The sequence below is a fragment of the Cryptomeria japonica genome, chromosome 9 (assembly GCF_030272615.1).
Source record: "Cryptomeria japonica chromosome 9, Sugi_1.0, whole genome shotgun sequence".
NCBI lineage: Eukaryota > Viridiplantae > Streptophyta > Pinopsida > Cupressales > Cupressaceae > Cryptomeria > Cryptomeria japonica.
In genome coordinates, this window is record NC_081413.1 from 541,450,328 (window position 1) to 541,466,786 (window position 16,459).

The 16,459-nt window shown below is 37.6% G+C and overlaps 1 protein-coding gene across 5 annotated transcripts in view; it reads left to right on the forward strand.

The window, feature by feature from the left end:
• LOC131052561 (cyclin-T1-3) overlaps positions 1-16,152 on the forward strand; it is a 61,525-nt gene extending 45,373 nt beyond the window's left edge. For all 5 annotated transcript variants that reach the window (XM_057987145.2, XM_057987148.2, XM_057987147.2 and 2 more), the window contains 4 exons: positions 13,476-13,610; positions 13,842-14,017; positions 14,141-14,292; positions 14,430-16,152. In XM_057987145.2, the coding sequence (XP_057843128.2) occupies positions 13,476-13,610; positions 13,842-14,017; positions 14,141-14,292; positions 14,430-15,784 (1,818 nt within the window). In that variant the 3' untranslated portion in view covers positions 15,785-16,152. The remainder of the gene's footprint in view (positions 1-13,475; positions 13,611-13,841; positions 14,018-14,140; positions 14,293-14,429) is intronic.
• The last annotated feature ends 307 nt before the right edge of the window (positions 16,153-16,459 follow it).

The window sequence follows — 16,459 nt, forward strand, 5'->3', positions numbered from 1 at the left end:
ATCACGTGGTAAAATACTAGACATCACGTGGTAAAACAACAAACCTCATGCGGCAAAATAGCAGACATCATGTGGTTTGCAAATGACAGATAATAATTTTTAAGGAAAAAATTCTAAACCCTGCGAACAATTTTTGAGGAAAAAAAATGTGAAAACCCTGGGACCTGTAGGACGAGGTCTGGCCTAAATCAATCTGATCAAGGCAACGATATTCAGATATCGTGAATATGCATTGTTTCCAAGTGTTGTTGCAGTTGTTGAACTTTTGACTATGTTCCAACATGATGTTGGTCAAAGATGCCATCACGAAAATGAAAGTTGAACGAGGTCAACCTAGTGAAAGCATGAGACAGAAGAATTTGATTCAAAAATCAGAATAGAAGCAGCTGCACAAAAAATTTGAAACCTTGGAGGAGAATTCTGGTACGAATTCCAAGGAGCGAATTTTGAGGTTTGGAAGAAACCCAGAAATTTAGCATAAATGGTGCCAAAAAAAAACAGCAAAAATCCCAACGTCCACAGAAATAACAGAAATTGTGATCTGTTTTTAAATTCCAAGGCAAATTTGCTGGCACAAAATTCGAGGCGCGGAAATGAGGCACCCAAAAAATCTGAGACCAACCCAGAAAAGCTCTCGAAAAACCCACCAAGAATTTGAAAACAATATGTAGATCCGATGGCTCAAAAATCGAGGCATGAAAAACGATACACCCAAAAAAAATTGACGACGACCCAGTTGAGGTCTCGAAAAACCCACCAAGAATCTACAACTAGAATAAAATTTTGACTTGAATTGAAGGGTCAAAACCCTAGTCGAAAATTGCAGAAACCTTAGGAAAATTTTTCAATCTGCAAAAAAACCTCCAGGTTGCAGGCCCGAAAATCTCCAGAACCCGAAAAAAACATGAACTATTGCCCAGCACAAAGAATTCGCCCAGAAACCCTCGAAACCTTCAAAGAGCCTTCAAAAAAGCAAAATCGCTTTTTTACAAAAAAAAAAAAAAATCTGGAAAATCTTCCAGAAAGAAGGCCATGAATTTTTATTAAAAAATTCGCCAAACTTTAAAGAATCCCATCGACCCGCTCTGATACCATGAAAAATAAATTGAATGAATGATTCAATAATCGGATAATCTATTCAACAATATACAAGCGTATATAAAGAGATTACAAGGACGACGCTCTAAATTAAGAACAAGTCGTTTAAAGTGAACTACTAAAAAGCTAAACGCTAAATAAAGCTTAAAAGCTAATTAACTCAAAAGAAAAAGCTAAATGCTAAATAAAGCTTAAAAGCTAATTAACTAAAAAGCTAAATGGCCATTAAACAAGAAACTAAATATAGGTGACTAAAATATAATTAAATATTCTAATAAGTATGTTACAAGGTGGCAATAGCTTTGGATGCATTCGGGATCCAGTTCGGACCAGACTAGAATTGAGATCCAGTTCGGACTAGACTAGCCTTGATTGTCTATGCAGCAGAAAAGTTGGAGAACTCAATCATGCCTTCTCATTTCTTAAATATTACATATAAACTCATTTGGGTGGTATCCAAGTCAAGGGAGTATGTTACAAGGTGGCAATAGCTTTGGATGACATTCAGGTGGAAGAAGCCCATTAAATTTGATTTTGTATCAATATGGTCTCCTAAAAGCAAATTCCTTTCTTTGGTTGGCAGCAGATGATAAGATTGCGCCTCAATGAAATATAGCCCCTTTGCCAAAAGCAATGAAGAATTTAAAAATAGACTAACAATTTCTTACTACATTGTCCCTACACAAATAAGAGATGGGGTGAACTGCTGAATAGATTTTATCATACCTGTGGTGCCTGGCAGATTTGAAGAACTTTCTCCTGGCATAGACAATTAAGGCTTAATCACCCCTCCCCAGCAGATTTAGTGTTCTCTCCCAGCTTTAGTATGCCAAAAAATATGGGTTGACAGGAGGGTTTTTTCTTGGGAAGGGGCTTCATCATGAAAAGGTACATGAAATTGTTTTCAAAGTGTGAGGGAATTGATTCTTTCATAAATAATGTCAAAACTAGAAAGAGGCCTTAATGGGTGTCCTTGATAGAGGGATGGGAACAAAAAGAAAAAGAGGAGAAATAACAAGCTGGTAAGTGCCAACTAGAGATACCCTAAAGCTGAACTTGGATGACACTTCTAGAAGGAACCGAGCATGTTTACTTGGAGATGTGGAGAAACGGGCACATTGATGGGCGCATTCAATTAGGGTATGTGAATATATGAATAAGGGTTCTGCTCGTAGTTGCTAGGTTTGAAAATTTGATTCATTTGGGATGTCAAACAACTATGGGAGTCCAGAATTTACTAAAATAATGGTGGTTCTGCTATATTACATATACATGTGGCTCCAAAATTGACAGATACAAGGACAAGGGTGCAGCATGGTGATTGTAGTTTGATTCTCGCACTCCACATGATATGGGGTAGTTGAATATGATCTTGAATGATTAAGCCGAATGGCATGAATTCATCACTTATAGTTATGGTTAAAAATGTGAAGGGCAAGTTTGAAATTCACAAGGCCAACAAGCACAGCCACCAAATAGACAATGACAGCTATATTTAACATTGCACTATCGTGAAAATAGGTGCAAGTGAATTTGATGAACAAAACAACCATTGAAGACCATTGCACAAGCAAAGACTTGAATATAAGGGTTTAAATGTCACAAGTAACTTGAAGATAGGCCATGAAGTTTTGAAGGAAATATAATGGCCATTTCAAAATGGCATGACCAGAAATCCAAAACACAGATTCATGTATGATGTAAGAATTTGTTAACCGCTTGCCGAGCTCATAAAATTAAGAAAGTCTCCAAAATTCTGTAGGATATGCCTGAGATTTAAATGCTGGTGCATTCATATGATTAGCTTCCTATTTGATTTCAACATAAAGGATTATAAAACTATGGTGAACATCTGTTGAATAAAGATGCACAAGCCATGAACAATTACGGTGCAACATCTACAGGATACAACTATAACAAGGATTTCTGTTATCATATAATTTGCTAACTGCCCAGACACTATTGGCAGTGTGATTGACAACAATAGGAGGAAAGAAGAGTTCAGAGCAACCAGTGATGCAGCCAAGTAGGATGATCTGCTTAAGAAATCCAGGGAAGACATCTATCCTGTATTTCATTTGACAATAAAAATCAGTGCATCTCAAATCAAGTGCCTCATCTCTAAATACATGGTGCACAGCCAAGTGAAATCGACACACAGTCAAGCAGAAACATGCTGCACAACTTTGAATGCCAAAACCAATGCAGGTTTTTCAATGCACAACATTTTAAATAGCAACTGTAGATCATAAACCCAATCAATGGCTGGTGGGAGTTGTTGATATTGTTAGAGTAACTACAGTATGGATGAAGTGTCATTTGTTATCTGTATCACTTCTACATCAATGCAACAGATGTCACATCATTCATATTTTGTCAGAAGCACTTGCCTTCAATCCATCGATCGTTGGATTTTCCTGACAGGGGGATGCGGCTATGGGTTTCTGGAATGGGGGGACCAAGTGCCTAAATTTGGGGACAAGGGGACAGCAATGGAGTAGCTGTAGGGGGCTGGCATTGATATACAAATTGAGGTGACAGCAATATAATATCTCTGTGAGTGCCCCTTGAAAGGCAAACTAGTTTTCATTGAAGTTAAAGGTTGCAATCAGTATCTAATGGCACGTGCCATATAGCAAGCGGCCCGGTGGAGGTGCTGGTGCTGTGGGGGAACGTTTTCCCCAAGTTCCCAAGTCTCGGAAATGTCCCTGTATCGGCGACACGGGTTTTATTTGGGGGATAAGTCCCATGAGGAACAGTGCTTTAAACAGATTGCCATTGGTTAGTCTAGACCAAGTTGGCATGTTTGCCTGAAAGAACAAAGTTTTTTTACTTCATGTAAAGACTTGCATAGTATATTTTAATGTCTTTAGAATATTTTATTAAAACCTTTGAATTATAAGACAAGCCTGTTAATTTTAAGCAATCAGATGTTAATCTTAAATAATCAGGTTATAACAGAACAGTAACAGCAATAAAAACACAAAACAAGACATACCAATACCCTGGGAAAACCTCCCTCTTGGAGGTGAAAAACCCAGCCACAAAGTACAATATGTATTATCTTAAATGTAGGTAATTACAAGGCAAGTGTGCTTATCTCAGATTGCTGTTCAACCAGTAAGATAGCAGATCTGAATTCCTCTTTATATGATAATGGAGATTGCAGCCCTTATCATCAGCATCAAATTCGCTCAAGGCAAGTCTTCATTAGCTTCGCAAGATCTTGATAGCATCACCTAACAGCCAACCTTCACACAATGGATGAGGAGCAAGTTCGCACAAGGGAGAGAGAGAGAGAGATCGCCAAATGTTGGAGAGCAGATTACATGTGTTGACAGCCTTCAGAATGATTCGCCTTGTATGTTATTGATCCATTATGCCATGCAAATGACTTGCTTATATACTTGACTTGTGGTGTCAAGTCTCAAGTCGGCCTGCCTTGTTAATTTAATAATAATATTATGCATATCGTCCAAATAGGTCTTGACCTATTAAGATGTTATTGCTTGATTGCCTTTATCACACGCTACATGAGTTTGGGCCCAGCCCAATTACATAATCGCTCAAAATACATATTGGGTTCATATTTGGTCCTATCTGATCCATACAAATGTTGAATTGCTTCTTTGGCCTTATTAATGGCCTCATATGGATACCCTATGGGGTTTTTATCCCCATCCACCATCCGTAGAACCCCTCACCAACAATTCTGACAACTAGATATGAAAAATTTAACAAAAATCAGCAAAGTGTAATATTAGAAAATTTAAAAATAAGTCATCAATCGGAGTTTGAAAACTTATATTGATGATCTCCTCCATGAGTTTGGGAAATGTATCATCAAAAATGGTCGTCACGACCTTCTCTGCTTAAGACTTCCTAGAATAAGGACTCTCCCACCATCTTTCACTCACAAACATCTTCTTCAGGTTGGGCAATGCACCTAATATGCTTTGTAAGTTGAGGAAATTAGTGGCAAAATGTGTGACTTCTGAACACACAAGATCCTTACCATCAGTGTGTTGTCTCATAAGCTCTAGGATCCATGTGTGGTTGTAGATTTACTTTGTGATTTCCCTTCCAACTTCAACCACATTCTTCACCCAACTTAGTTTCAACTAGAAAGTTGATGAGTGTCCTATTTTTGCCATCCGTCCACCCATCAGATAAAATGGTGCAGCCATTCTTTTCTCAAATCCTCTTTTGTTGTTCCACTACTTCTTGTGTGTTTTGGACCTCATCTTGCAATAATGGCGTACTCAACTCATAATGACTTGGGGCCTTGAACCCCTTACCTGCCACAGTCAATGCAGTGACCAATTGCTCCCAATATGGACTAGAAGCAATACTAAACGAAATTCTATTGTAATACCAAAATCTAGCAGATGCCACCTTTGCTTGCTGATGCACTTCCTTATTCCATGAAGTACCTTGCAATCCAGGTTGCACAACAGGATTGTTACTGGGAATGAAAAAACTAGACATATTGCTGCCCTCCCCCATACTTCTTGATCCCATCGAATTGAGATCTGTCATTGGGGTTGCCATTGCCTCTGCTGTCCTCTTTTTTCTGCCTTTTTAAGCTCATATTCTGAAAGCCTTGCTTTTGCCTCTCTCAACCTCATCAGGATAATTATCACATGGCGTAATATTCTGACCAATGATCCGTGCAAGGTGATATTTGAGTTGGTGTATGCCACCGGTCATAGATTTCGTGCAATGGTTACAAATAACCTCTCCTTGCAATGCACCCAATGTGCCATGTTTCCATAGAGGATCCTTCTTTCTACCACCAACATTACTTCCGCCACCTCTACTTGTTGAAGCCATTGTCTTTTATAAAAATTCGAAAGAAACCTAACAAAAGAGGCCAAACATGGATCGATAATTTACTTTGCTGATTGTTGTTAAATTTATGGATCAATAAATTCACTTTGTTGATTTTATGAAAAGAGTAAGGTAAGAGACCAACCATGGATCGATAAATTCAGAAACAATTTCCACTTCCTAATACTAGAATTGTTAGTAACTTTTATTGTTTGAGTTTGACAAAGCTCGGTGAAAGAACTTCTACTTCTAATATTTTGAAGTCTATTACCAATTTACCAGTTCCTAGTTCTAACATTTTGTTGTTTGAGTTGGATTTTTTATACTCTTTCCATTTGCCACTGAACCTTATTTTAATAATTCTGCAGCTGTTCTTGCATTACTCACATGGTTTCAAATGTGAAACCATCATTTTAGTAGTTTTCCTTTCCAACATTACAGCTAGTGACATGTGTTTCCATCAAGTGAAATTAGCAGCTCTTCAACTCCCTAAGCTTCTCTCAGGTCTGGCCATCTTTGAAAGTTTGAATGATAGTCAAAAATTTAAATAAAAATTATCTAGATCCAAATCCACAATATCAGTCCTTGTTAAGCTCCAAAGTACCATATCATGCTATTATTCTATTAAAATTGATAGCTAACGAATTTAGCACCTGTTCAAACATCTCTTTCATGTGATTTGATATGGTACTAAATCGATGCAAATCAGGTACCATATCATGCTATCATTCTATTCCTTATTATTGTTTGTAACTAGGCTCAGAAAAGGGGATTCGGATTGCCTAAGGCAACATCCGAATCCCTAAAGGACTGGGCCCCCTTTTACCAAAGCATAACGTGTAGGGCTGGACCCTTCACGCCAAAGAGGGTAGCGTGCTCCTAAACAGGGCCAGCCCGATAATGAACACGCCACACTAAACCATTTTGGTGCCAAACATATATATTTAGTTAAGGCCGACTTAAAGGTTATATGCACATATAAATAAAGATCATTTGCCAAGTTCAAATCACTTAATTCATTCATACAATCAGCGAAATCCATCTGCTCCTTGGTGTGCGAAAATAAGAGGTGAACTGGGTGAACTTATTCAAGGAAGACAAAGCAATTTTGGTGTTCCTTATTACTGCTAGATGGTGTAGACTTGGTGAATATAGAAGTGCAGACCTGCTGTATTAAAAGGGCAGATCTGATTCATTCTAGTGTGCAGTTTGAAGATCCTAGATCTGAGTCACATGACTTGAGCTAAGTATTGTATTGTTACAATTCAGAATTGAATACATAATCTTACCTGTGGGTCTTTAGTGCTGGGTTTTTCTTCCTTGGAGGTTTTCTTAGGGTAATTGAGTTGGTCTCTTGTGCACTTGGTTTCTCTCTTTCGTTTACTTGCTTATCATTTACTTAATGTTAATCTGAAATTAAATACTGAAAGTCTGATCTCTGGTATGAGACACAAAAACTAACATGGTATCAGAGCTAAGGTTTTACTAACTTCAGATTTCAGTAAATTATTTGGTTGCATCTAGTTGCTGTTTGTTTTCAGATTAAAATGTCAGGTTTGAGGGCTGAAGATAGACTCGATGGAGCCCTTGACTTTGCTCCATGGAAAGTCTGTATTCTATTGATTCTTGAAGAGAATGAATTGCTTAAATTCATAGAAGAAGAAAGGCTGTCCCCTCCTGAAGATGCTAAAGAACTGAAGCGGTTCAAGAAAGACTCTCTCAAGGCCAGGAAGATCATAATTGAATCAGTCAAGAACCATCTTGTCACTGTCATATCAAAATTTGCTTCTGCCAGGGAAATGATCAAACACTTGGAAGGAATGTATGAAGTTAACAACCTTAGCAGGGGTCTTGCTCTAAGGCAGCAGCTACTCCACATCAAAATGAAAGAAGAAGACTCAATCGTGGCCTACTTCATGAAGATCAATGAACTGAAGGATAAGCTAAGTACTCTTGATTGCCAAATTTCAGATAAAGATTTTGTTATGATTGCATTAAATGGTGTACCTGATGAATGGGAACCATTCATTCGTAGCATTGGTGGAAGAGCTAAACGACCCAACTTTGAGCGTCTCCAATCTGATTGCATTGAAAAGGAATCTCGAATTGAGGTAAGAGGAAAACTCAAGAACTCTCACAAAGATGATAATCATGTTCTCACAGCTAAGTCTAGGAAAGGTGGGCATTGGAAGAAAGAAAAGAGAAGCAAAGATTTTAGACCCTCTTCCTACGATCCAAGAAAGAAGTCAAGAGATTTCTCCCACATTCGTTGTTTTAGATGTGATTAGTATGGTCAATATGCTAGAGATTGTCAGAATGATCCTAAGGAAAGGGAAGCCAATTTAAATGAAGTCGTTGAACAAAATGAGGACTATCTTCTTATCTCTGTTCTATTGAGCAATGTTCTTACGGACAGTGATACTTGGATAATTGACAGTGGAGCCTCCAAACATTTTAGGTTACCGCGAGCATCTTTCAGATCTGATAGAAAAGGATACCAACCTTCATGTGCTAATCGGTGATGATGCTCGATATTCGGTAAAAGGTTCTAGTACTACTTTAAAACTAGATTCTGGTATTTCCTTACAACTCGGTGATATTCTTTTTGTACCTGGAATTAAAAGAAATCTTATTTCCATTTCTGCTTTAGAGGATAAGGGTTTGCAATTAGCATTTTCTGAAGGTGAAGTACTTGCTTGGTCTAAGAAATCTAGTTTCAAATTTGCTCGTGTTATTGGAAATAGATGTGATAGTTTGTATAAGCTTGCATCTAACCCAATTCAAGCTCTCATTCATGAGGCTCCTGAATCATGCGAGCTATGGCATAGAAGACTTGGACATCTGCATTTTCAAGCTCTCCCCACTCTTGGTAAAATGGTTAAAGGTATGCCTAAACTAAGTTTATCTCATGATGATGCTTGTAAAGGCTATGCAATGGGTAAGAATGTGAAGAGCCCATTTCATAAAAGTGATAGTATGGCTAAAGAAAAGTTAGAGCTTATTCATTCAGATCTATGTGGTCCTATGTCTGTAGCATCTCCTAGCGGTTTCATTTATTATGTTATCTTCATAGATTATTTTTTTTAGGAAAACATGGATTTACTTTCTTAAATCTAAAGAGTCGGACGAAGTCTTAAATAGATTTAAAGAATTCAAAGCCTTGGTTGAAAATACTTCTGAAAAACGAATTAAATGTTTAAGGTTTGGCAATGGAGGTGAGTACACCTCAGGTAGTTTTCATGATTTTTGTGTTGAGACAAGAATTAAGAGGGAGTTCTGTGTTCCCTACAATCCTTAGCAAAATGGAGTTGCTGAAAGAAAGAACAGGACCATTGTTGAAGCTGCAAGAGCCATGATTCATGATCAAGACGTGCAACCCTTCCTATGGGCGGAGGCATCCAAAACAACAGTTTACATTCAGAATAGATGTCCTCATCGTGCTCTAAAGAATGTAACCCCTGAAGAAGCCTTTACATGAATCAAACCTGACATCAGCCAGTTAAGGATCTTTGGGAGCCCTGTGTATGTTCATGTGCCTAAGGAAAAACGAACCAAGTTGGATCCCTCTGGAAAGAAAGGCATCTTAGTAGGATACAATGAATCTTCCAAAGCCTTCAGGATCTACATTTCAAGTCAAAGGTATGTTGAGGTAAGTAGAGATGTAACTTTTGAAGAAGATATTGCATTCAAAAGATCTAAAGGTTCATTATCTGATAATGATGATATTGGGACTGAAAATCAAGAATCAAATGTTGATACTAACCCTGAGATACAAAAGGAGTCTATTGACCTCCCGGATCAGGAAGTTCAGGATGATCCAGCAGAACTCATGGACTCTACAAATATACCTAGGGATATTGTGGTCAGCAAGAAGAGGCCACTTTGGGTTAGAAACACCATTCAAGATGCTGAAGGATATGCTTCTTCTAGAGGAACCTTCAGAGATAGTAAGAGACCTCAAAATCATGCCAACTACATTTTTGTAATTCATTGAGTCTGAACCTCACGATGTCGAAGAAGCTATGACTCATCATGCTTGGAAGTCAGCCATGGATGAAGAGTATGAGTCTATCATCAAGAATGATGTTTGGGACATTGTACCCAGACCCAAAGGTAAGTCTGTTGTTTCCTCTAAATGGTTATTTAAAATTAAGCATAATACTGATGGTAGTATTGAGAAATATAAAGCTAGATTTGTTGTTCGTGGTTTTTCTCAAAAGGAAGGAATAGATTATGAGGAAATATTCGCTCCTGTTGCTAGATATACTTCTATTAGATCTATAATAGCTATTGCTGCAAGTAAAGGTTGGGAGCTACATCAAATGGATGTTAAGACAACCTTCCTTAATGGTGTTATTGAGGAAGAAGTTTATATTGAGCAACCAGAAGGCTATGTAATCCATAAAAGAGACTCTCATGTTTGCAGGTTGAAGAAAGCCTTATATGGGCTCAAACAGGCTCCTCGTGCTTGGTATGAAAGAATTGATAAGTACTTACTAAGCTTAGGATTTCGTAAGAATGATGCTGATGCTAACCTTTACTTGAAAATATGTAATAATGATATGCTAATTCTGGTTTTATATGTGGATGATTTATTTTTCATTGGTGAAAATAAACTGATCATGGGATGTAAGAAAGAATTAGCCTCAGAATTTGAAATGAAGGATCTAGGTCTAATGCATTACTTCCTAGGGTTAGAAGTATGACAAAAATCTAATGAAATTTTTCTAAGTCAAGGAAAGTACACTGTTGATATTCTGAAAAGATTTAGAATGATGGACTGTAAACCTATGTCTACTCCTATGGAATCTAACTTAAAGAAGTTGAGTGTTTCTGCAACTAACTCTGATTTTGCAGATCCATCTGAGTACAAACAGTTGATCGGATCCTTATGTATCTAGTTAATACTAGGCCATATATCTGTTATGCTGTGAATGTTCCCAGTCAGTTCATGAGCATGCCTAAACTTGTTCACCTGGTTGCAGCCAAGCACATTCTGAGATACCTGCAAGGCACTATTGGTTATGGGCTGAAGTATTCACTTAATATCTCAATCTCCTTGGAAGGATATTCAGATTTAGATTGGGCAGGAAGTGTCAAGGACAGGAAAAGTACTTTGGGTATCTGCTTTAGCTTCGGTAGTAATCTCTTGGGCCTGTAGAAAGCAATCTTCAGTAGCATTGAGTACTACAGAAGCTGAGTACATTGCAACATCTGTTGCAACTAGAGAAGCAGTGTGGCTTCGCAAACTTCTTGTTGGACTATTTGGTCAACCTAGTGGTCCTACCACTATTCATTGTGATAATCAAAGCTGTATAAAGACGTCAGTACACATCCAATCAGCAAATCAGGTACCATATTATGTTATTATTTTAAAAAGAATTTTACCAGCACACATCCAATCAATAACAGCTGTTCACCTGACCTGAAAAAGAAGGTAGATATTAGGGAGCTTGACTTTTAATTGAGTGGAGGTGAGAAAAGAAGTGACTGTGGAAGTCAAATAACTATGATGACAATGGTAGACTGGAAAGGCCCCAGATCCAGACCTTCCTCCAGATTTCTTAAATGATCTTCATATGAAAAACTATGTAGTCTAGAAATTCTCTTTGGAAGGGAGAAATGAGGAAGGCTTTTTACCTGTGTCAGACTTCAAGTACCTGCTGATCGTTTTCAACTGCCCAGGTTTTAGGCTGAAACCTTTTAATTTACAGAATAAGTTATGCTCTGGAAAGATTTTAGTGTCTTAAACAACCATTAGGAAAACCAGACCTTCTCTGGCACCTTCTCTATCTCTGCCCAATGGAAATTGAACTGCTTGGAGCTTGAAATTGTCAGTCAAAAGCTGGCTTCATAAACCATGTAGAGTCTGTTGGGGATACCCATTTGCTGAAAGGTCTCTCCAACCAGAATGTTGTTGAAATTCTAATCGTCAGCATGACATTTAGTAGCAGGTGTTTGATTCTTAGTATAATAACTCACCTCAGAGTTTTTTTTCATTGGATACTTCAGAGAGATGGCTGATAGAAGTGTATCTCCTTACGAACTTATCAAATTTTAGTACTTATGAAGATTTTGCTTCTTCTCACCCATCTGTTTGCTTTTCATTTAAATGAGGCCCCTTTTAAGGTGAGGCTCTAATTTGATTTACTGCCTGGAAGTTTGGAACCAAGCATCCTCCTCTAACTTGCTGAGCTTCTGTCTACCTTAAAGAATAAACTGATGGTTGGGTTCTGCCTACAGTATTAAAAAAAATCATTTATGAGGAGCATGCTTGTAGAATACCCGTACCCAAAATGCAAAAGGACTTCTACAACTCTGTGAACCATGAGAAGCAGTACCATCTTTAACAAGAGAAAACAAAACAAGAAGTAACGAACAGTTCAGGTGGACAGACAAAGGTTGCTGCTAGCCTGCTACAATCCCTAGCTAACTAAGGAGATCCTTTTTGTAAAGATGCATCAAATTTTTTAGTGAAGAGCGCAAAAAAATTCAGAAATTATTTGATGAGGAAAATAATTGCTGTTTTTTGAACTTTGATGATAATTTGTGATTCAGTGAAGTGTATCCATTACAATCATGCTTTCTTAATCAGAGAACAAATGACTAAGTTTCTCATAACTTGATTTGATCTTTGCTTTTTTGATTTGATGAATCATCGTGAATGTTCAATTTCAATATACTAATACATCTTTATTGTAGGTTAGAAAGCATAAAGATGTAACATTTGCTATAGATTTTGTACGCTTCAAGATCCATCCAAATTTGAACTTGCTGAGTTAGCTGTGTATGAAATTGGCCTGTGATTTCTTGAGAACTGCTGTAGCCAACCCCAAATTATACATTTAAGTTTCTATTCTCTTTTAACTTCTTGTAGGTGTAAAATCTAGTATGGATTTTCTTGTAACTAAAACTCACCCAAAACTGAACTTGTTAGTTAGCTGTGTATAAACTTGCTTTATGACTTGTTGAGCACTGCATTGAAAATCCTAAATTATAAATTTACACTCTGCTCTTTCAATTTTTTGTAGATGTAAAATCTATTATATATTAGCTGTCTATGAAATTGATCTCTGATACGTTGACAACTGCCATAGAAAAATCCACACATCTTATTTTTGTGTCTTCAAGGATTCTTGGACAATAATCTTTTGTGGATACTTGGACTGAGTGGCTATTCTCGATTTCCTGAAATTCTTTACTTAGAAAACCGAGTTGGCTCTGTTTGTGAAGTACCAGTTCTATTTCTTGTATATCATGTTTGTTTAGAGTACAATGCTCGGACATTAATTTCTGGTTGGACAGAAATTGATACATGTAGGTTGGGATGATTATGTGTAGAATTGATCTTTTTTAATGCTTTTCATATTTATTGGTCTTATTGTCATTTATTGGTCTTATTGTCATCCTTGGTCTTATTGGTCTTATTGTCATTCTTTTCATGTTTATTGGTCTTATTGCCATTCTTGTATGCATTATACTCATCTGAACAATGCACTTTAGAATCACACTGCAAAACCACTTAATTAATTATCTTTGAATGTCAGACAATAGCAACGGTTTGCATGTTTCTTGCTGGAAAGGTCGAGGAGACTCCCCGGCCCTTGAAGGATGTGATTCTTCTTTCATATGAGATCTGTAATAAGAAGGATCCAGCAGCTGTTCAGCGGATTAAGCAAAAGGTGGATTCCATTTGACTGCTTTCGTAATATATATTCCTTTTGAGTATGCATTTACCTCACTTCTTCCTTGTACTGTGTTCCTTGGACTTGGTTAATATTCAAATGAACTAAGTTCTAATAAAATTTTTCTTTATGCTCTTTCACATGCTTTTGCAGTGTGGAAAATTCTTTAATGCTATTCAGTTTCACTCAATGATCTCTCTTTCAATTTGGCTTTTATGTGTGACACAGGACATATATGAACAGCAAAAAGAGTTAATTATTACTGGTGAAAGGGTGGTACTTGCAACGTTGGGCTTTGACCTTAATGTGCATCATCCTTACAAACCTCTTGTGGCAGCAATAAAGAAATTCAAGGTTGCTCAGAATGCACTTGCTCAAGTGGCTTGGAATTTTGTTAATGATGGGTAGGCTTTTCTCCCTGTACTTATATTATTTTAAGTTAGCATTTCAAGTTTGTGATAGGATCCTTTCTTCTCAGTCACTTGGTTTTGAGCCTATTAAAATGAAGCAGTGGAAGGGCTATGCAGGCTGCGTACTTCTCTATGCCTGCAATTCAAGCCTCACCACATTGCTGCTGGGGCTATATTCCTTGCTGCTAAGTTCCTCAAAGTCAAGCTGCCCTCTGATGGGGAGAAGGTGTGGTGGCAAGAATTTGCTGTGACTCCACGACAGTTAGAAGGTTGAGAGCTCTTAAATGATAATAAAATACAAATTTGCTTCAAATAGCAGTTGAAAAGTCTTATTTTGAAGTTGGATATTATGGACATGAAACCTCTTTTATCTGATATGTATATTTATTACTATCTATGAATGCAGAAGTTAGCAACCAAATGCTAGAGCTTTATGAACAAAACAGAACCGTTCCACCATCCCGAGGGAGTGAACCGGATGGAAGTATAGGTGCCACCAATCGTCTGAAGCCAGGCAACACCCAGTTGAATAGTGATGAACTTCCATCTGCAAATGGTCATTCCCAGACTGTTTTTACTTCAGCTGCAGTTCAGACTACTAGTGGACCACCTCAGGCAGAGGATGCAATTCATGCATACAAAAGAGATGCCTGTAGTGATCCTCAAAATACAGAGAAAAATATTGCTAATATCTCCAATGTAAAACAGAACATGGCATTTGAACAGGCCTACAGTGAAAATCAAAGATTTGCTGAGGAAAATGTAAATACCAATCAAGCTAGTGGAAGCACTGTAACAAAATACAGTCTTCAAGATGATAGAAAGCATGATTTAGATCCATTGTCTAGCAACGGGGGCAGGGATAAAGCTGATGAAGCTGATAACATTTTTAAGCTGAATAAAACGAAGCACTCTGCTGATGATTATGAAAGCAAGGAAACAGAGGATCGAAGAAGGGATGTGCAACAAGGGCAGGATAATAATGAACTGCAAGAGACCAAATCAGGCGATGAAACTAGAGGTTGCCCAGGTTCCAATGATACAGAACCGAAGAAGTCTTATGAGATCAATAAAGAGTATTTAAAGGCAATCTTTGAGAAAAGAAAAAGGTCTCGTGGGGAGCTAACAGATTCAAAGCCTACAATTTCAAAAGCTGATGACATGGATGAAGATGATTTGATCGAAAGAGAACTTGAAATTGGGGTTATGGAAGCTGCTGAAGCAGAGAAGGTGAAACAGGAGAGAAGGGATGTCTGGTCTAAGTCTTCTTCCAAATTGGAGCAAGAAGTTGTTGGAACTAGAAAAGAACGTTTAGATGGAGGAGATAATGGAGGAAAACAGAAGAGGCCATATGAGGAAAACATAAGTGAGAGAAAAAGGGCAGCGCTATTTGATGCAACAGATCGTGCTAGTCGAGATCATGAGTGGGATCAGGCAGAATTTCCTTATGACCGAACAGAAGAAGGTGAGCTTCCAGACACGACTATGCATGAACAGGTGCAGTCTCCTAAACACAGTGAGAGACGATCTTCATTATCTGCTCAACTTGAAAAAGCAGGGAGCCCTGCTAATCGGCGTGATTATGGAGTTCGTGATCAACATGGATACAAAGATGGATTCAGTGAGAAACAAAGGCATAATTATCATCATCATCAACATTCTTATCACCAACAGCACCAACACAGAACTGATTCTGATAAGGACCGTCAACATTACAAAGAACGAGACCACAAACGAGCTAGGCACGACCATGCAAAATAATAGCTAAATATCTATATGTTTATCAAAACCATCTGCAAAATGAAAGATGAATATCCAGACATTTAGCACTACCATGCAAAAGGAGAGATAAATATCCATTCATTTAGCATGACCATGCAAAATGAAAGATAAATATCCATTCATTTAGATGTAGCCTATGGGTGAGTATTTTATTGTATGGGCATATCTTAAGGAATTTTTGGGGAGGGTTTCCATGCTTGCGCAAAGAAGGAATTGTGGAAGCATGGATGTATAGTGCTGATAAATCTCCTATTTGCAGATTTATTAAATGCAAACATTCTTGATATTGTAGAGATTTTGGCAGTAATTGCCTATAAAGAAATACATCAGAATTTTGTGTTGAATTATATAGCTTATCTGTTGGATGTTTGAAGAATGCCACATATTTCTAAATTTCTCTGCTTCTTTCAGTCAGCAGCTGCGGCCATGGAGATGGAGAAATATATGAATCATGAAGCACGTAACACACTGTATACATTTTTGGGGGATTTTAGAAGCAAACCAGAAACCTGTACATTCTCAGAATTCTCTTTTGAGAAATCTGTTCTTTAAAAGGCTGAAAAGTATTTGAATCTTGAATCATGTACAAGTTTGATCACATCTGTCTCTCATCAGGTTCAGTGTTTTTAAGGGTCTAGAAGACCATGATCTATT